The following is a 22,391-nucleotide window of genomic DNA, read 5'->3' as shown; positions in this document are numbered from 1 at the left end:
TTTATTTATTTATTTTGAGAGAGAAAGAGAGAGAAGGCAAGCAGGGAAGGGGCAGAGAGAGAGAGGGAAAGAGAGAGAATCCCAAGCAAGCTCCGTGCTGTCATGGTGGAGCTGTACATGAGGCTCAATTCCGTGACCCCAAGATCATGACCTGAGCCAAAATCAAGAGTCAGACGTTTAACTGAGCCATCCTGGCACCCCTATTATGGAGATTTTCTTTAAGAGCGTTTTCAGAAAGAGTGTCATACATATTTTTAAGTCCATACTTTAACCATTAGAATTAATTTCCATAGCTAATAAACAGTTAAATTCAAAATTAGTTGGTTATTGTGAATATCACCTAATTCTAACCTTTGGTGTTGTGTAGAGACAATTTTTTTTTTTTTTTTTTTTGAGAGAGAGAGACTGTGAGAGAGCAATCATGAGCAGGGGAGGGACAGAGAGAGAGAGAGAGAGAGAAGGAAAAAGAGCGAGAGATAGAGAGAGAATCTCAAGTAGTCTCCATGTCCAGCAGTGAGCTGAAGCAGGATTCGATCTCACAACCCTAAGACCATCATCTGAGCCAAAAACAAGCATCAGATGCTTAACCGACTCAGCCACCCAGGCACGCCAAGACAGTTATCTTTAAGAGGGGTTAACTTATAGGTACAATAAAGATTTTAAAGCTCCAGCGAGCAAATACTTATTTATAAGTATTACCTGATGCCAAAAACATTGGCACTTTTAAGAAAGAATTTGAACCATTTCTTGGAGATGATTTTACTAGGACCTGACCTCTATGAACATTTATGTGCTACGTGCCTGTGGTATGAACAAAGGGTACCGGTTGAGGACTTGTTTTATATAAAAACAAACCGCCAAGTAGCACAACAACGTAGATGACAATTGTTAGGAAACTGGTTATAATGTTGAAAATGAAGCACTTACTTCTTCACTGACAAATTTCCACTCCCGCTTTAGTTCTTCACACCAAATCTCCCACTCTTTGGCAGCCTCTAGCAAACTCAACCATTTGTCCCACAGAGCTGACGTGGTTCTGAGCAGACACACATCGTCGCTGTCTGTGCACATGGGTCTAATGTGTCTGTGGACCCGGCGTAGTTTCATTAACTCTTCTTTGGTTGATGTAAGATTTGACCCCAAGGCCTTAGGAAAGAAAAGGAAGAGGAGGAATATAATGTCTATTGATCTTTCTGAAACTTACGAACTTCTTACAATCTTGAGGAATTGATTCTCAATCATCCCCAAGTGTTATCTGATCTATTCGTTGGTCCTTTTGGAAGCCAATTTAAGACAGATTAGAACTGCCTTAAGTATTACTGGGTTGCACACGAATTTGGAACTATGGTGACAAAAAGAAAGTGTTTTGAAAGGTAGATTTCTTAAAAGATCATTGTTATTTTAATGTTAGTCTCATATCTTACTAGGTAGTCAATCTGAACAATACTTATCAACCACCAATGTATTATTTCGGGTTTTTGTATATGTATTTGTTTGTTTGTTGATATGTGGTAGGTATTAAGCACAGATGACTCAGAATGCTTTCATTCAAATCCTAATAACGTAATACCATAGCTTTTAACAGATGAAAAGAAACAAAAACAAAAATTGCACAGTAACAATAAGAAGTAGCCAGAGTTTAGACTTATGATAGTTGCATTAAATTCTCTGTCACTGATCCAGCAACATCCAACAAAATAACAAGAAAGGTAAAGCTTCAGAAAGAATGATCACTGAGAACAATCTGCTACGAGTTTGCTACAGTCCTGTGAATCCAACCCATGAAATCTCTCAGAACCACTGTTTCATGGTTCCCCTCGGCTTTTGGTTTGGGGTGTTTTGAGTGTCCAATTCAGGTGGGAGATTTCTGTGGGTCATAACAGAGCCACATTCCCTGCTGCCGCCACCTGTTCTTCCTGCCAATTTTCTGCATCAAATCTTACTGGAGATTTGCAAATACTATTACCTTGCTCTGTTCCAAGCGCTCTAAAGCTTCCTTGTAAGACACCGGCAACAGGAACACGGACTGCCCAAGAACTGTCTCCATTTGACTGAGGTGAGTGCAAATTTTCTCTTTAATTTTCCTATAGCATTTGTAATTCTCGAGACACCTATAAAGCACCGTTAGGAAAAAAGAAAGGATATTAAATTTTATTCAGTATAATATATTCTGGATTACCCAGAATGAATTCTGAACACTTAATAAAAAACAGAATGTAATTCTCTTTTTCTTATTCAGCGTATCACACCAAATTTTTATTGATTACCTCTTCCTCACAAGGACCTGCATAAGACTTTTAATGCAAACTTGAACAGGCAGATAAGACTTTCCTCAAAACACGTAAATTGTAAAACTGCACTCTCAAACACTGCAAATGAGATATAAATTGGTACAATTCTTACAAAAACCACTCAGTCTTAAAAATGCTCATATCTTTTGAGCCATTAATCCAACTTCTGCAATTTATCTTAAGGAACTAATCCTCACAGTAGGAATTTATTCTAGACCTGATAAAACCTTTTACGCAGTAAAATCTTTTTACTTATTAAACTGTTAATTAAAATAGCAGGGGTGCCTGGGTGGCTCAGTCAGTTAAGCGCACAACTCTTGATTTCCACTCAGGTCATGATCTCAGGGTCGTAAGACTGAGCCCCACATCGGGCTCCGTGCTGAGTGTGGAGCCTGCTTAAGATTCTCTCTCTCCTTCTCTCTCTGCCCCTCCCCTACTCACAAGCATGCTCTCTCTCAAAACCAAATAAATAATTAAAAAATTAAAAATGTCAAAAATTGGAACATACCTTATACGTAACAAAAGATATAGCTAAGTAAATTACAACCATCCATTTTATAAAATATTTAATAGCAAATACAATTACTTTGTGAAGTTTTGTTACAATAAGGAAAAGAGCACATGTTTTAAAGTAAAGGATAAGCAGCATCTTTTTATGTAGGGTAGTGTTCTGATGTATTAAAAAACTATAAATACAGTTATGTGTCTAAAATTGATACAGTCTCAGTCTCTCACTGAAAACAATGAAACCTTTAGTATCAAATATATATTTTAAAAATTATTAAAATATAATAATGAACTAGAAAGGAAGTAAGAAATATTCAGAGGCTCCCAAACTATATGGACGTGGAAATACAGAGAAACAAGCTGAGCTTTAGGGACAAAGACTTTGAGGGCATTTGCTGAGTTTCAGTTTTATTAACCTTTCCCTGGAACGCTGAGGGGGACAGAGGATAAAGCCTCAACCCAGGATAGGTTTTAAATAGGAAATTTTCTCTGTCAAGATATTTATAATATATATAACCACAAAGGACCAGCCTGCAAAATACAGCATACATTTCTACAAATTAATAAGAAAAAGTATGGGCAACTCAATAAAAATTGGGCAATGGCTTGGACAGGCATCTTTCCGAAGATGAAATACGAATGACCAAGAAATATTCAATAAAGGGGCTCAAATACATTAATATAATAGAGATGCAAATTAAAACCATAATGAAATACCACTTTTCATCCATCAGACTGGCAAAACTTAAATCTCCCAACATCGAGTACTGGCGAAGATACGAAACAGTTGGAATAGACTATGTTGCCGAAATACTAGTCTGAGTAGAAGTAGGTAAAATTATTTGGAATTTAAAATGTGAGATGTGCCTACCTTTTGACTCAACACCAGAATCCTCAGTAACTATTCAAGTGAACCTCTCTCATTTAAAAATGTTCCTATTGGCACTAGTTGTGAAGGCAAAAAGTAGAAAAACTCAAATGTCTGTCAATAGCTAGGTAACTGAATTTTGCTATAGACAAGAACATGAATAAACTTCAGCATCAAAATGATGAGTTTGAAAAAAATGAGGTGACAGAGGAACACACATACATGAAAATGAAGCATAAACACATAGAAAAAATATTTTAAAAAGGAAAGAAAGCGGTAAATAAAATATTGGGGATAATGATTAATTCTGAGGAGAAGAAAGGACCGCAAAAGAGAAGTCAAAAGTCATGATGTTTACCTTTGAACCTTTAGGGACAAAGCTGTTTATTTTATTATTATCCTTGATATCATATGCAGACTTTTATAAGCATTCTGTTGTATGTATTCAACATTAAATAAGGAAAAAGGTAAAATAAATACAATAAAATATTTGCTATGGTTTTCTGTAGATAGTGATTTAAAAAGAAAATTTTTTTAACGTTTATTCATTCTTGAGAGACAGAGAGACAGAGCATGAGCAGGGGAGGGGCAGAGAGAGAGGGAATCCAAAGCAGACCCCAAGTTCCGAGCTGTCAGCACAGAGCCGGATACCGGGCTCGAACCATGAACCGTTAGATCATGACCTCGGCCGAAGTCAGACACCCAACAGACTGAGCCACCCAGGCGCCCCATGCAGGTAGTGATTTTTAAAGTTTTCCATATTTCCCAAATTATTCCCAATTGGTATATGTTAACTATAAAGAAAAATAAACCTTAATTTTGTTCTTAAAGCATCACCTTTAGAAAGAAGTACCTACCCTTCTATTTCAGCCTCCTTTATTTTGGCTGCCTCCCTCACGGCTGAGTCCTTCAAAACTAACCCATGTATAGTACACTGGAGTTGTTGTTTGGCTTCAGGGCTGGATACAATCCCCAATTTCTCAGTAAGGTCCTGGATGTCTGCTATTGTGGACTGCAACTCCTCTTGTTTCCAGTGAGATATCTCCAGCGATTCTTCCGGATCAGCAAGGTCTATTCTATGGGATGCAATAATGGCTTCACGGGCAGTAAGGATCCCCATCGCCCTAGTGACTGCCTCGTTATAGCGTGTCATGCTTTCATAAGCATCATTCAAGACATCCTGGTGAACAGGAGATGAAACACTGTGACAAAGCTGGCAAACTCTGGGGATTTTTATCATTCTTGAATTTTTGTAGTGCATTCATACATAATATGTCTGGGTCTTACAAGGGTTAGCGTCTCCTACTTAGTTTGGCAACATTAGGCTAGCACATAAAGACCAATAACTTTCTGTTTGCATAAAGAAAAACTGCTTCCAGATTTGCTAAATCTACTCTAAATTCAAAAATACATCTCAGGCATCATGTCTAATGATACGCATTCTTGTTCTAGAACTCTTATATTAGACTATGAACTAAATAAAGCAATCGCATATATTTAATGTGTATAGCTTTAACCAATATTTGTTGGGGGCATAAAAAGAAAACACACCCCCGCCAAGATTTCTTGTGTTTTCAAATAAATGGCTCTGCCACAAATTTTAGTTTTGAACACATCACTTAACGTATCCAGACCATAGTCTTCTTGCTGAAATAACAAATAGTTGATGTAAATAACTTTAAAGGTCCCTTCCAGTCCAGCTCTAATCCTATTATTTTAGAGATTTATGTCATTGTTCCTGGAAACTGTATTAAAATCAAATAAAGAAGTACTGAATTTACTCAACATTTGTTAAGTATCAATTTAAAGAACATAGTAGGATTCACAGTATGACCTTACATTTCTATAGCGTTTATACCTATCAAATATTGAAATATCTAATAACTCTTTAAATCAATGAAGGGAGTTCATTTCTCCATTCTATAAGTTTAATGTGACAATTCTGAAAATACAGTGAAAGGCATTATATTAAGTACAAGTGTTCCAGCAATGCCTAAGCTATCTCTCCTAATTATTGTGGAAAAGGAGGGAGTATGTTGGACTCATTCTACAACACCAGAGGTCAGCAAACTTTTCTTGTAGAGGGCCAGACTAAATATTTTAGGCTTTGCCCACCATCTGGACTATGACAACTACTCAACCCTGCTGGTGTAGCAGGAAAGCAGCCATAGACATTCTCTAAAGAAATGAGCATGGCCATGATACAATAAAACTTTATTTACAAAATCAGGCACCATTGGCAGATTTGGCCCATGAACCTTCATTTGATGACCCAAGCTCTAAAATCAGACAGACCTTGACTCGAATCCTGTTCTGTTCCTGATGCAGGAGACTGAGAAACCTGTTGATGTTCCTGAACTTAAATTTCCTTATTTTGAAATAGAGCTAATGATAGCACCCCCCCCCCACAGAGTTGCTATGAGGATTAAAAACACAGTATTCAGCACGGTTCCCAGACACCGTAAGTTCTAAATGGACGCGGAGTTATTATTTTATGTTATTTTCTCTACATTATATTTCTTCCACTATGTCTATTTCTAAAAACACAAACCAAAACCAAACTCCGTCTGAACTCAACAGGGGTTGCCAGGGGTATAGAAGTAAAGGCTTCACATTCCTCTTTCCTGTCTATAAAGCGCTGTATTTAGATGTCAATTGAGGTGGGATTGTAAACTGGTCCACCGCAAGTTTCTTTTAAATGGCTATTCTATGGAGAATGTTCATGTAGAACCTATAACTGCTTAAGAAGCACAGATATAACCCAGAGTAAAAGCTAAAACCATGCAATAAAAAGAAATGCATTAACCACCTAATTGAAAAAAAAACCTACTGTGCGCAAATCAAGGCTTGCAGCAAGCTGCATGTGAAGATCTTCAATGTCACGTAATTTTGCCTCCACATCATTAGCTCCAGAAGAATTTTCTTCTCTTTGCTTCTCAATGATGGTCACAGCTTTCACGCTATCCATTTCTGCCTGAACTTGCTCTTGAAATGCTTCACAATCATCCTTCTCATTTTGAATATGTTCAATGTCCAAATTTATAAGCAAAGGCTGCTCTAACTGAGATTTTATCTGCTTCAAAACATGTAAGGAATTTTCCAGTTTGTCCTGAAAATTCTGTTCGTTCACTTCTTTGGGTTGGGATTTTAGGATGCTGTTTTGGAGAACCTTGCGTAACTTGTCATTTTCTTCTGCATACAGCTTTATCCGCGGCATTTCTTTCTCTTTGAAGGTGTCATCAAAGGCCTTACTTTCATTCAATTTCTTTAGTATCTCTTGACACAAGCACATGGCTTTCTCAATTCTCCGATTCAAAATCTGAGCATCGATCAAACTGCTTTCTGGTGAGGTCTGGGGCATTGCCAGCACTGCTTCGGCTCTTTTCTTAATTTGCAAGTCCACAGCCCTCAATTTACTTAGTGATGCCTGATATCTGCCATGGTCTGCCGCATGGTCTGACAACTGCTTAATTTTTTCCTCGAGTTCCTTTTCTTTCTCAACTACTTGGGTGTGTAATTGGTCAAGTTGGGAACCATCCCAGCTTAGTCCTATGCACTCAAACACTTCTTTGAGTTTCCGTAGCTGTAGGATACTAGACTGAATACCAGTGAGTCGGTCTTTAAGGCCACAGAGCTCCTTTTCAACATCTTGATTTATTTCTTGATTTAGCAGCAGTTCGTTGTGCCGTATATGGTCAACCTCCTTCTGAAGCACAGATGTGTTTTCATGAAATTCTCTGTAAAAATGGATCTTGCGTTCCACTTCCTTACATTTACTTTGAATTAATCTTTGCGTTCTATGGGCTCTAGTCTTAAGGTTTTTCAACTGGTCATCCAGAAATAATCTTTCGAACACATTTAGATCCTTACAGATGTTTGTTTGTTTCTGAAGGTGGGTCAAGATCACACTCTCCGCTTCTTGCAATTCCTTCTGAGAACGCATCAAAGTGACACGCTCATGCTCTAGTTCAGTTTCTGTGGAGGCTGTTTGCATCTTGGGATTTATCAGTGCTTCATTTTCCTGAAGTGAAAGTTGAACCTTCTCTATTACGGCAAAAAATCTGCTCCTTTCTTCCAATTTAAATTCTAATTGCTGTGATCTTTCCGTTGACTTTAAAACTAGCATTTGGTACTGATTCTGTAAGTCCTGTAGGAGGTGATTTAAATCATTGCTCTCATCTGCTGGAAGATTAGGAGTATTATCTTTGACCTCTTCAACCAAGGACTCCACAGCCTGGTGCTTATCCAGAATGCCATCATGTGTCATCTTGCACTTTCTGATCTGTGAAAGAATGTCATCTGGGAGAAGGCAAATGGTAGGAGCGAGTTCACCTAGCAGATTCTTGACCCACAGGATAATCTCTCTCATCCTGGTCCTTGTTTCACACATCTTGATCTGATTTTCCACCTCTGTGTTTAATGGCTCCAAGGCTTCCAATCGCTTCTGCAAATTATTCATTGCATCTTCCAAAGTATTCTTTTCTTTTTCTCCCCAAATCCTCTCCATCTGAAATTCAGCTTGCCCCTTCAAAGCCAAAAATCTCTGCTTGATAGCCCGGAGTTCAGTGGCCAAGGCAACTGTGCCTGGGCTCCCCTCCTGTTCTTCTGGAGAGTTCAGCCCTAACTGCTGCTGTTGCTGCAGAGAAATGTCAAGGTCTTGGATCGCACGCATGAAAAGTACAAATTCATCATTTTCTGCTACTTGCTGAGAATACTTCTTTTGAGCCAACTGTTCTACTTGTTCGCAACTACGTGCAAGTTGCTGGATCTGGCTTTCCAAAACCTTCTTATCCATGTCAGTCACACACTTTGATAAATTTTCCCATTCCATTTTCATCTTGCTTAAAGAATCTTTCTCTTTTTCTATCGATGCCAGGTAGTTTTTCATTTTGTCCAGATAGGCTGCACTGTCCAGTGGTCCCCTAGAGAAAGAAAAAAAAGGGAGCTTATTAATATACATCAACACGAGGTTAGAGTTCATGAAAAGAAATTAATTCTGCTCTGAATTCACAGAAGAGAAGATTAGGTTGTCTATAAAAGCATTCTGTCTTTAAAATCAAAATCAGGACCTTGTTTAGCGTGGCTTTCAGTTAGAGTGTAACAATACAGAAAACTCACCTATAGAAGAAGTATCGTAAAAATGCAGAACCACAGGAAGGGAGTGAAGAGGGAAGGGAACGATACATATGTAAAAGGACTTGGTAACTGTAAAGTACTCGCACAAAGGTGAGTCTAAGCCTAAGAAATTATCACAATGTCCAACCACTTTGTTACCATTTTACCGACAATAATGAATAAGAAAGTATAATCAGTCTCGTCCTTTGAATATAAAATTGTTTCCTCAAAGGGATATCACTGAAAGTAAACCCCATTTAGGCAAAAGTACAAAATCAAACTTTTTACTTTAAAAAAAAATTTTTTTGGGGGGGCGCCTGGGTGGCGCAGTCGGTTAAGCGTCCGACTTCAGCCAGGTCACGATCTCGCGGTCCGGGAGTTCGAGCCCCGCGTCAGGCTCTGGGTTGATGGCTCAGAGCCTGGAGCCTGTTTCCAATTCTGTGTCTCCCTCTCTCTCTGCCCCTCCCCCGTTCATGCTCTGTCTCTCTCTGTCCCAAAAATAAATAAACGTTGAAAAAAAAATTTTTTTTTTAAAATAAAAAAAATAAATTTTTTTTTTAAGTTATCCCTACAGCCAGTGTGAGGCCTGAACTCACAACCCCGAGATCAACAGTTGTTTGCTCCACTGACTGACTCAGCCAGGTGCCCGCCTCAACCTTTTTAATAACGACAAGGTATTTACACAGTAAGACTATATCTACAAACCATTTGCTATTATCTTCAGAGCCAAAAAGAGCATATATATGTAAAAAGAAATCATTAGAATGGATATATATTCAGTAGGTTCCGAACTATTTCGACCAATTATGCTGATACTGAACAAGTGTATACATAGAATATTTCTTTCCACCCCCATAGTTCAGAATAAAGTCTTGACAAAAAGAGAGCTGAATTCCATAAAATTTAAATCCATTTGGAAGATACTTATAGTGTGACTTAATTGTTTAAGAAATTAATTTGTAAAACATAATTTAATTATAAAATTAATATAAATAATATAAAATTTACTGCATGAAACAAGAGTTTTCTTCAATGGCTTCCGTATGTAATTAATTTCCATATTGTACTGTTAAAATCATAATATCATCTCATAGTATAAACTCTTAAAACCCTGGGCCTGTCCAAGGTAGTGCAGCCTATCTGTGCTTGAATAAAAAGAATGCAAGACCTAAATTGTTTCTTTTTTTTTTAATGTTTATTTTTGAGTGAGTGAGTGAGAAAGAGAGAGAGAGAGAGAGAGAGAGAGAGAGAGAGAGAGAGAGAGAGAGAGAAAGAGCGGGGGGAAGAGCAGAGTCAGAGGGAGACACAGAATCCCAAGCAGGCTCCAGGCTCTGAGCTGTCAGCACTGAGCCCCATGTGGGACCTGAACCCACCAACTGTGAAATCACGAACTGAGCCGAAGTCGGACCCTTAACTGACTGAGCCACCCAGGTGCCCCGAGTCCTAAATTCTTACACTTACACTTTTAGACTTTCCTTTTCTGTCAACAAGGCTTTCACTGAGGATTCAATGGCAGCAAGGCGTTCCTGAAAATCCTTAAGGAAACAATATTGGCTTTCTTTATTTTTCTTCAAAGTAATAAGTGCCTGAAGCAGATTGTCCAAATAGTTCACTGAATACCCTGCGTTGTGAAGAACCAAGGCACTTGTTTCTGCTTTATTGAGATACTCAGTTTGTTCCAGTGGTTCAATGGCTGATTTCTTTGCGTCCAACTGGGCATGTAATTCCTAAAAACAAGTCATGGAAATTAGTAAATATAAATTCACTCCCTCACTCACTCATTAATTTCCTTCCTTCCAGTAACATTATATCCCAAGAATATGTTTTAAAAATTTCATTTGCATACAGAGAAACTAAGGTGCTGAAAGATTAAAAGTCTTTTTTTCCCCACTGGAATCATGTTAAAATCTACACTGAAATTGACAGTTGTCTTAGCATTTAATAGCAATTAGATCTTCCTATTGTGTTAAAAGGTTCTGTAGTGTCTAAAGGAAGATTTCTCTCTTTTTGTTCCAGGTTGTTCTACATTTGCAGACACTCTGTTTATATACATCCTTTATATATGATACTTTTTTTTTTTTAATTCACATACATCACCCTTCTTTCCTGTTTGAAATACAGGTTTACAGTCATGCAAACTTAGCTAAAATTGTAGGGGTCATTTTTTTTTTAAACATGGCCATGTATTGGACTTTTAGACTATATACCTATAAGTACATAAATATATAAACACAGCTAGGTAAACACCGCTGTAAAAAAAACAAAGAAGTACCCCGTAATGTTGATAATTAGGAAAAATAAAAGAAATTTATCAGAATCTGAAGAATACATGCGACTAAGAACAGAAGTGAAAAGTCAGAATCTCCAAATAGTGTTACTGAATAAGTTTTGAGGAACTTCGTGAAAAAGACTAATGCTCATTAAACTCTTCCTCTTTTTAAATGGAAAGATTTATACAACTTACTGATTAGTACATAATTATATAGTTACCAAATTGATCATCAGGCAAAGGTTAAATAAGACTTTTCATTCTGTACAAGCAAGTTTCTGGTAATTAAAATATATTGTATTGCACTGGATAAATGATGCAATCATGTTGTCAATGTTTTTCTTGTTTCCATACCTCTATCTCCTTTAATTGTTCATTTCTTAACACGACATCTAATTCTAAAGGTTGATTTTGCAGCTCATTGACTTTATGCTCATCGTCAGTGTTTTTCATGCTTTCTTGAACATTGAGAGAAAGTTGTTTTGACAAAACCATTTCCACAGCTGAATTCTGAAAACATAAAAAGATTAATTGCCGAATGGTCTACCTTCCAAATAAATAATTTTTCCTTTTCTTGGTGAAAACATTCTAGTTCCTTCTATTTACTCAGATTAACGGCTTTCAAAAAGTACATTTGGGGCACTATCAAAGACGATTTTCTTCATGCAATATTTAATGCCGACATTGATATCCCAAGGAAAAAGTTTTTTGAAAAGATAGGATAGGATCTATAATTATATCACAAGGTAAGGTAAAATCTAGTCTTAAAGAAAACAGATATGGAAAAAACAAAAATTCTAAAATCTATACTTAGTATTCACTGTGATGCCAGAGGGCAGGACAAGTAACAGGCATTCAGTGTTACCTATGGGTAGTTGAAAATGGTAAGTGGATAGATGGCAGGAACACCCAGATTGCATGATATTAACAACGGATTATGGCTTAAACAAATCAATAGTAAGAATTCCAACCTGGGTAAGGCAGAACGGGTTATACAGGTAGTAATTTGAAAGCTGTACCAACTGGATTTTCTCATGGGATACACAGAGATGGCATCTGCATTCACTTATTTGTTCTTTTCACAAATATTTGTTGAGTATTTACACGTACCAGGTACTATGACCGTCATTTTAAGAGATTTCCATTATTTTGCTAGGGTATTAGTTTTTATTTTCAGGTTACTTTATAAATGAAGTACCATTTGATTGTGCTGTATACTTTCACGTCAGTAAGGTCTGCATTAGTAAGTCTGTGACTAGAATGTGTCCACATCCCCAAACAAGGTAGAAATTGTTATTGTAAAAGTACTGCCTAGATAGCAATGTAAAATGTTAAGCGAAAGGGAAACTGGGTAAGAGATCTACGAAACCTTTCTGTACCCTCTCTGCAACATTTCCATCAATGTAAGACGGTTGTAAAGTTAAAAGATTATTTAAATAAAACAGATGCTTTATGTGTCCGGAGCTTCACCAAAACTAACTGGTAAGAAAATTCAGCTGACCAGGGTGACTGGTTTTGATTAGTTGGCACTTAGCACCAGTTACTTCTTTCAAGAGGCTAACAAATGATTACAATGATTTCGAAAACTTCCTCCATTCCCAACAGTTTATTCAGGCAAACTATAGTTAAAAACCTACAGGGAAGACAGCATCTCAGGAGGAAAGATTCAGGAAGGCTACGAGAGGGAAAGAGAAAGATGCCATGCCACAGGTTCCATCAGCCCATGGGCACTCCTTGCCGTGAGCCACAACCACGGGAGGTGGACGCCTGCCTCCCGCCTGTTACTCCCACAAGTCCACCCAGAACAAGAGCGTCTGAGGTAAAGGCTGAGATATTAGACCCTAGGAAAACTTTACGTATTATTAACCATCTACTAAGAATTCAGAGCTCTTGGTCTGTCTTACCTCATAAACCAGTGACTTGAGGACTAGCAACAATCGGCCATTTGTAATCTAGCTTTGGTGGCCAGAGAGAGCATTCTGAAAAACCTGAAATCACCCCTAAACACCATTTGTCTACTAACCCCAAAAGCCATGTTTCGACCTTGGCAGAACATCCAACGGAATCCCTCAAACGAACGTTTCAAATTTAAAAGGTAACATTCTCTTGCTCATGCCCAGAGAGGTTGGAACACAGACTCAAGGTCCTGATTGGCTCATGGGAAGATTCTCTTGGAATCAGTCATCTCTGCTCATCACCCTTTACTGTATTTTATTTTGATTTGGCAGGCTCACTTGAACAACTTTCTTTTAAATAGAAGATATTTCAAACATAGTTAGAAGAACAAAATATGACCTACAGTCATTAATCGTGATACAGATATAAGTAATGTAATCTTCCATACCACAAATACAATCAAATATAATTGAAAGCCCAGTCTTCATCCTTCTTTCATCTCTTCCTTCCCAGAGATAACTACTATTTTGAAATATACACATACATTTTCAAAAGTATGTATTTATTTAAGTCATCTCTCTGTCCAACGTGGGGCTCTAACTCATGACCCTGAGATCAAGAGTCACGTGCTCTCCACACACACACATTTTTACACTTTTATTATATATGTCATTCATACAGTACTGTCTTATGTATTTTAATTCTTATAAAACTGGAATTATGTATTATCATTTTGTAGCTTTTCCATTCAACAGTATGCTTGGGGATGTATTCATGGTGACAGAGAAAAATCTAATACAGTCATTTTACCTTTTATACTGTTCTACTGTCTGCATGAACATGACTTATTTATCTGTCAGGCTACTGTGAACGTAATATTGTTTCCAGTTTTTCTTATTACAGATATATTGCTCTGACAAACACTTTTGTGTCAGTCTTCTTGCACATTTGTGTGACTTTCTTTGGGATGTTTTCCTAGGACTAAAATTACTCCTTTTAAGTAATGGATAGCTATTGATTTGTTCTCCAAACTGAATTACAGTTTTGATTCCCACCAGCATGGTAAAAGAATTCGTATTTTCCCTAATCCTCTCTGATATTTGATGCTAACAGACTTTAATTTCTGCCAATATAATGCATGTGAAATTGATATCATTATTGTTTTAATGGATTTCTCTGACGGCTAATAAGACAGAGCTACTCTCTGGGCACCCCAGTGGTTCAGTCGGTCGAGTGCCCAACCGACTGGAGTTTGAGCCCCGCATTCATTCTGTGTGGACAGCTCAGATCCTGCTTCGGACCCTCTGTCTGCTCCTCCCCTACTTGCTCACTCTCTCTCTCAAAACTAAATATAAATATACATTTTTAAAAAAAAGACTGATCTACTCTCCTAGAGGAAAACATGAGCAGTAAGCTCTTTGACATGAGCCTTAGCAATATTTTATTGGATTAGTCTTCTGAGGCAAAGGCAAAAACACTAAAATAAACAAATGGGACTACATCGAACTAAAAGGCTTTTGCACAGGGGCACCTGAGTGGCTCAGTCAGTTGAGTGTCCGGCTTCGGCTCAGGTCATGATCTCACAAGGTTTGTGCGAGTTCGAGTCCCACGTCAGACACTGTGCTGGCAGCTCAGAGCCTGGAGCCTGCTTCACAGTCTGTGTCTCCTCCTCTCTCTGCCCCTCCCCTGCTCATGCTCTGTCTCTCTCTGTCTCTCAATAATAAATAAACATGAAAAAAATAATAAAATAAAATAATTTAAAAAAAAAATAAAAGGCTTTTGCACAGCAAATGAAACCATCGACAAAGCAAAAAGGTAACCTACTGAAAGGAAGAAGATATCTGCAAGTCGTACACTCGTTAATGGGTTAACAGCCAAAATACACAAAGAATTTATACAATTTATTTAAAAAAAAACCAATCTGATTAAAAAAATGGGCAGAGGATATGAACACACATTTTTGTCCAAAGAAGACATCCAGAAGGCCAACAGGCACATGAAAGATGCTCAGCGTCACTTACCACCAGGGAAATGCAAATCAAAACCACAATGAGATACCACCTCACACCTGTCAGACCGGCTATTACTAAAAAGGCAAAACGTTACAAGTGTTGGTGAGAACATGGAGAAAGGGGAACCCTCAAAAGCTACTGAGAGGAATGTAAGTTGGTTCAGTCACTATGCAAAACATTATGAAGATTCTTCAAAAAATTTAAAGTAAATGTATCATATGTTCCAGCGATCCCACTTCTGGGTATTTATCTGAAGAGAACAAAAACACAAATTTGAAGAGCTACGTGTAGCCCTAGGCTCGCTACAGCATAATTTACAACAGCCAAGATATGGGAGCTGCTTGAGTGTCCCTCAGCAGACATATGGATAAAGAAAGCGTAGTGTACCTATGTAAGGAGTATCGCTCAGTCAATAAAGAAGAATAAAATCTTTATAAAAGCTTCCTAAAGATAAGCATCCATCATCACCACTAGAGACAAAATGAAAGGCATATCAACACAGTCTCAGGGGCTGCCTCCTTCTGTTAGCATGATGTCCACAATGTTAACATGACCCGTAAGGCACTTGTGACTCGGCCAGCCTCGCCTACCTCTCAGGCCTCACCTGTGTCGCTCTCCTCTTTCCTCCACCCTCTCGTTCATCCTTTCTAACTCCTCACGCTCTCTCTCCCGTCACAAGAGGAAATTCTACTTCTTCTTTCAAAAATGCTCCCAACATCCAGCCCTGAGCTCTGTTAATTCCAAGCCACCCTTCGGGTCTCAGTTCAAATGTTGTTTCCTTACGCAAGCTCTGACTACAGTTCGTGTCAGAATCCTTTATTATAGACGATCATGGAAATGGGTTCCTCCATTTAGTTCCTGTAATTAGGCTCTCATTAGTTACTTGATTGATGTGTGTCTCCTCCTCTAGACTAGAAGCTCAATGAGAAGAGAGACCATGTCTATTTTTGTTCACCTCTGAACCTTCACTGTCTGCTCAATAAATTTTGACTGAGTGGACGTAGAGACGAATTAATATTAGACAAAAAATAAGAGAGTTTTGTTTAGTCTTTGCTTGTTAAGATGAACCATCTGTGGATTATAAAGCAGATTACAAAGAAATTGAGGATCTGCTGATCTAGGTCTGCCAATCTAGCTGTCGTTGATCTGATATCTGCTAGGAATGACAGAAACAGGATTTGGTGGGTTTACCGAGAGTAGAGAAAGTTCAAAATAGGCACAAGAACACAGTAAGGGGTCCACTGAGGTCAGACAGCACATTAGCATATTAGACCTCAATTAACAACCCACATAACACAGTCAATAAAATGGTGGGGTAAGCCACGAAGCATCAGGCTGGGTAGAGGACAGCTATGTTCTAGTCCCAGCGCTGCCAGAAAACGAATTTGGCCAATTAACATCTCTCACTTCCCTCACCTGAAACACAAGAGTTAGGCTAGAGAGTTTCTAAGGTCCCTCAGCCTAAGATTTCAGGACTTCAGAACATGCTCTCAAACACATGCTGCTCAGAGATGTCAACACCATGTACCCTACGTAGGTCACTTGGTGTCCTGTAAGGGAACAAATCTTAGATTATAAAAAATACCTCTAGAGTAAGAAGCAAGATTTACATACGGGCCAAAAAGAGGCAAAGTAATACACTTTGAAGACAGAGTCGGCATATGGCCCAACTACGTGTTCCATTTCAAAAAAATTTTTTTTTACTGTGTTATCAGGATAAACAATACCCCAAATAGACATCATTTACCCCAGGATTGAAAACTGTTTATCCAGTGAGTGGTTTTCCTTCTCACTCTAGTACGGACTCCACTGTATTTCTGGGGGCTCACCCACAGCGGGATACCTTTGTCTGTATCTGTGACCATCTACTTTCCAGAATTTCTCTGGATGCTTCTTAAACACTGAAATTATAAATGCTCAGAAATTTTTGAAAAGAACAAAAAACCAACTCAGACATACTGACAATTATACCTAATGACAAGGAATTTAAAGAAGTAATTATAGACAAAAAGTTTTTTGAGGGAGCAATTATGTCATGCAGGTTGACATGTGGAAGGGAGAGGGGCAGGGAAGAACACTTAATACCAGTTAATATGTAATGTTGCTTTATGAGTTTTTAGAATAATAACAAACCCAGAATGTATTACTTTCCTGTTTTTCCTCTTTATCATTTCCCTTTATGGACATCTAAAATCTTAAAAGATTAGTCAGTCTTCACTTTTTATCATACCCTGATTTGTTACTTTACTTCACCTACATGGGGGGGGGGGGGATGGAAGGCAGTTTTGCCTTTTCATATTCAAAAACTCTTAGAAATTCATCTCTATAAAAATATCCAGTAAGATATTTGATCATAAGTACCCCTACCCTTCAGTCTGTATAATTTCTCTTGCCTCCAGCTTTGCCTTAATATTTTAACTTTTTTTCGATGTTTATTTTTGAGAGAGAGACAGAGCGTGAGTGGGGGAGGCGCAGAGAGAGAGGGAGACACAGAATCTGAAGCAGGCTCCAGGCTCTGAGCTGTCAGCACAGAGCCCGATGTGGGGCTCGAACTCACAACCTTTGAAATCATGACCTGAGCCGAAGTCAGACGCTTAACCGACTGAGCCACTCAGGCGCCCCAATTAATATTTTTAGATATTAAAGAAAAAGTCAGCCAAAGGTCCAGATCTAAGTTATCCTCTAAATTTCACTTAAAATGAAATTCTTAGCAATGCATTCAAATATAAACATGCTGTAATGGCAATTTTTGAAAAGTGCAATCATACTTTCAACAAAACTCTAAGATCACATGAAATTTACTAAAGAAAAAAGTAGAAGAAAATAAAAACTTCCTAAAAATTCTTCTGGAGACGATTTTAAATAATCTGATAAAAGCCCTTCCAAATTCCAAAAAGGCACGTGAAGTGAGCATTAGATATTTAATTAGTGTTATATTTTAAGCTGTGACAACTGTATGCCCATATTCTAGCAGAATGACTAGTACAAAAGAGGCCTCAGTGGATGTTTTTAATGAATTAAGTGCTTGTTTTCACTACAAGAGTTTCTGATTAATTACATTTATAATTCAGTAAATTGTGCTTTTATGTGCTCTACGCACTCAGTATATAGAGATTCCTGCTTAAGTAATTTACCCTCATCTTATATGTGTCTATACATGTTTTGATCACTTTTACTAGCTGTTCAACGTTAAAATTGTTCTGGGTCTTACATAGTCTAATGTTACACAGAAAAAAGTAAATACAGCCAGTACTTAGAGTGGAGAAAATAAGAAGCACACATTCAGAGGGGAAAAAAAAAAAAAAAAAAAAAAAAGATTCATGTTACAAAAGAGTAAAAAGTAATCATGATAAAATATTACTAGAGAATTAAAACCAGTTTCCTCTATCCTAGACCTGTGAAAATTATTTGAAAACTTAAGTACCTCTATAATGGTTTTACCTTTAAAAATAGCTTATCTTGGGGAGCCTGGGTGACTCAGTCAGGTAAGCATCTGACTTCAGCTCAGGTCATGACCTTGTGGTTTGCAAGTTCGAGTCCCGCATGGGGCTCTCTGCTGTCAGCCCAGAGCCCTCTTTGGATCTTCTGTCCTCTCTGTCCCTCCCTCACTTGCTCATGTGCACACACTCTCTCTCTCCCTCTCTTTCAAAAATAAATAAACATTAAAAAAATAGCTTATTTCCTCCTTCACAAACACATGAATCTTCTGACCATATGGAAGACATCACAAATAAAAATTTATATTAGAATATATTTGTCTTACATGATTCAATGGAAAAAAATCTTAATGAAGCATCATAAATTATAAATAACCCATCATTCAAGATTAAGTAAAAGCTTAATAAACTATAAAAGTTCTGATTATTGGATTATGATCTTTAGTTTTCAATACTCTACTGAATTTTGGGTGCTCATAGCCAAAATGGGTCTGAGAAGCTAATTTTAAAAGTTATTAAGCAATTCCCTTTAGCAACATCATGCATTAGGATAGAAAACACTCAGCTATATATATTTTTTTACTTATCTACTGCTCTTTAAATACCGTTAAGAGTTTCTTTTATACATACAACTCAAGAGTCGCATGCATGGGCCCTTCATTCTTTAAGACATTTTCCTTAACCGTGTCTGACATGACAAGTGGGATTTAGTAAGTCCTCCTCATGGCCAGAGAGATGCTCTATTGGCATTTAACCTTGTTTTACGCATTTCTAGAGATTGCTCTCTGGTTCCTATAATTTTCCATGCATTTCTGTTTTAAGAAGACAACAGAAGGGGCGCCTGGGTGGCTCTGTTGGTTAATAGTCTGACTTTGGCTCAGGTCGTGATCTCACGGCTCGTGAGTTCGAGCCCTGCGTTGGGCTCTGTGCTGACCGCTTACAGCCTGGAGCCTGCTTCAGATTCTATGTCTCCCTTTCTCTCTGCCCTCTCCCCCATTCACTCTCTGTCTTTGGTCTCTCAAAAATAAATAAACGTTAAAAAAAAATTTAAGAAGACAACAGAAGCGTACGCTCTTTTCATCGCTGTTGATCGCGTACTCCATAAAAAGCTGATGAGGACTCAAGCCTGAATGGTCTGATCTTTGCTATGGTCCCACTGGACCCTGGATTGTGAGAGGCTGCCTAACAGGAAGACGCTTTCAAATACAGTATACTGGATGGTTCTTTGTGCCTTTTCCATTTCAATCTCTAACCTATGAGAAAGAACTTTAAGAGCCACAGGAAAATGTACCCATTTGGTTTAGAAAGAAAACAAAACAACATTCTTCTTTCTTCTCCCCCGGGGAAATTAGGAGGCTGAATGTTGATGTTCTCACACCAAACGATCTGACAACATTTAAAAATGCATTTGCAGTAGAGGGTTAACATGAGAAGAAAAAGAAAGGAACCTATCCTTTCAAACAGTCTCTGATTTCATTATAAAATCAACCAAAAAAAAAAAAAAATGGGGCTCTTGGATTTTTTTTTTCCCTCAGAAAATGGGTAGAACACATTTTCTTTTCTTTTGCCTTTTCTAATTTGCCTTTGTGCTCTTGACCCAAGAAACGGTATCTGATTACATATCAGAGAGAATAATCAACCCAAGTTGATGACTGACATTTTAACAGACTAAACAGTAATATTGCACCACCGAAATCCTGAACAGTTTTCTAAGGGCTCTTTTTACAAGTGGGCATCATAAATAGCCAGCACATTGAGGGTTTAATTATGAAATCAGAAGGCTTGATTCACTACCCTCTTTTCAGAGCCCAACACCTCTTCTTTCTCAGACGCGATGTCTTAGAGAGGCAATCACAAGCACTTACCTTGTTTATTTCCCAATCTTGCTCAAATTTTTCCAGTACAGCTGAGTCCTGAGTGGACTCCTGCACATCACAAGTGACCTCCTCCTCTCTGCCTGGCAGACTAAACTTTTCTTTCTGTTCTGTTGAGCGTTTTGATTGGAGAATGCTACGAAGACAATTTTCTGTCTCCTGCTTAGCAGATTCAAGTCGGTTTTCCAAATCCTTTTGTTTACACTTAAGTGATTTTATATCATTTTTAATAATCTTCTGTCCCATTGAAGATGTATTTTTCTTGATAGATTTTGCTAAAGCTAAAATCTTCTCCAATGTGCCATCTTGTAAACTGAGTCTATTCTCTAGTTCCTGTAAGTGGAGAAAAGATGATCACACAAAGTATTTCCATTGTCACAAGAGTTCATTGACTTTTGGAAATCACAGAGTACTTCTCCAGCAGTGGAAAGTATAATAAATTTACCAATTCATATCACAAAGAAAAAACTTTGGGCAAGATTTAAACCACTGTAGCATCCCAGATCAAAACCTCCAACAGACTGTATAAGATACTAAAAGTCTATAAGAAGTAACAAAGAAAATTTCATAACACAGTTCCCAGAACATTGGAGGCAGTCAACATATATTTGTTAAGTATGTATTTTGTTCAAGATACAGCCTTTTTACACAAAATACTAAATAATAAGGGCTTACTTTGTGCAAAGCATTGAAAAAAACAGAAGAATCATTTAGAATGTGCCCACATGAATCTAGTGTTAATATTTAAAATTCAGAGCAAAACTTTAATCAGTCTATCCAATGCAATATCTTAAATATAGCAGGAACCCAAATAATATTTACTAAATGCATGAACAAATCAGGCTAATTTGAGAACTCAACACTCAAATGGAATTTGAGGTACTATAGCAGCTACTGATGTTACTATTGAAATAGAGTTAAGACTTAAAGTTGCTAAGTGAACTAGATAGTATTTATTAGTCACTATCCTAATAGACTACACAGTATTCACTCATTCATTCATTTATTCATTCATTCATTCAACCAGCCTATCATGGTAGGCTTTTTAAAAAGACTACACAGTATTCACTCATTCATTCATTTATTCATTCATTCATTCAACCAGCCTATCATGGTAGGCTTTTTAAAAAGACTACACAGTATTCACTCATTCATTCATTTATTCATTCATTCATTCAACCAGCCTATCGTGGTAGGCTTTTTAAAAATTGTCCTTTATGTTTTAAGTAATGTCTACACCCAATGTGGGGCTCGAACTCACAACCCCGAGATCAAGAGGTGCACACTCTCCTAACCAAGCCAGCCAGGCGCCCCTATCATGATAGGTTTTGAAGTTGCATAGATGAGTAAAATTCAGTCCCATCAGGTTCCTATTATCTAGTGAGAGACACAGAAGTAAACAGACAATTGTATTAGAATGTGAAAAGATCTATGCTAACAAATACACACAGGTCCAGATTGCATTTTAGAAAGATCTGGCACGGCCAAGGGGATGTTGCAATAGACAGCGTGACAAGTGCAGGCAGAGAGCCCCTGTTTGCTGAGGGTCTGCCCTAAGGAGGCAATAATGAGGGTCTTGGGGAAGTAACAAACTTTACAGATATTCCAGAGATGAAAGAGACAACATTTGGTGTCTGACTAGATTGAGGGATCTGGGAAAGCGTGGATAACCAGGATTCTGACTTGAACCTTGGAGAGATGGGAGAAATATTCACAGAGTCAGAGAATACGGAAGAAAAAGCAGGCCTATTGGTTGGGAGCTGGGAGACGGAGAACGGGAAGTTGCTGCGTTATTTTCTGGACCTGCTGAACCACAGATAACTGCACGATAGCCCAGTGGAGTTTGTCCACTGGGGTCAGAAGACCTGAATTGTAGCCCCTACTCTGTCATTTAACCTGATGACCCTGGAAGTCCCTCATCTCTCCAGAACCCAGCTTATCACGTGTAAAGTGTGGGGTCTGAACTTGATGGCCTCTGAGATTCCTTCTGTCTATATCAGAGGTTCTATGTTAATTTTGTAGCAGGAGCCTGAGCTGGGCTCATGTCTGACACTTTCCTCGGTATCCGTGGAACCCAGACAGTGTCTTGCATATGGCTGAGCCCTGAATATTGTCAAATGAT

General features: G+C 38.0%; 1 protein-coding gene across 4 annotated transcripts in view; it reads right to left on the bottom strand.

Annotated features, from left to right (window-relative positions):
* The window catches only part of SYNE2 (spectrin repeat containing nuclear envelope protein 2), a 228,750-nt gene that overhangs the window by 148,838 nt on the left and 57,521 nt on the right, over window positions 1–22,391 (bottom strand). For all 4 annotated transcript variants that reach the window (XM_030319270.1, XM_030319269.1, XM_030319271.1 and 1 more), the window contains exons 34-40: window positions 20,261–20,602; window positions 11,405–11,560; window positions 10,243–10,508; window positions 6,497–8,588; window positions 4,524–4,846; window positions 1,967–2,111; window positions 928–1,146 (exon numbers count right to left, since the gene is read on the bottom strand). In XM_030319270.1, coding sequence (XP_030175130.1) covers window positions 928–1,146; window positions 1,967–2,111; window positions 4,524–4,846; window positions 6,497–8,588; window positions 10,243–10,508; window positions 11,405–11,560; window positions 20,261–20,602 — 3,543 coding nt within the window. The remainder of the gene's footprint in view (window positions 1–927; window positions 1,147–1,966; window positions 2,112–4,523; window positions 4,847–6,496; window positions 8,589–10,242; window positions 10,509–11,404; window positions 11,561–20,260; window positions 20,603–22,391) is intronic.

This window comes from Lynx canadensis, chromosome B3, assembly GCF_007474595.2.
Source record: "Lynx canadensis isolate LIC74 chromosome B3, mLynCan4.pri.v2, whole genome shotgun sequence".
Classification (NCBI taxonomy): Eukaryota; Metazoa; Chordata; class Mammalia; order Carnivora; family Felidae; genus Lynx; species Lynx canadensis.
The sequence above is the reverse complement of the archived record's forward strand: the minus strand, read 5'-3'. Positions and strand labels throughout refer to the sequence as shown.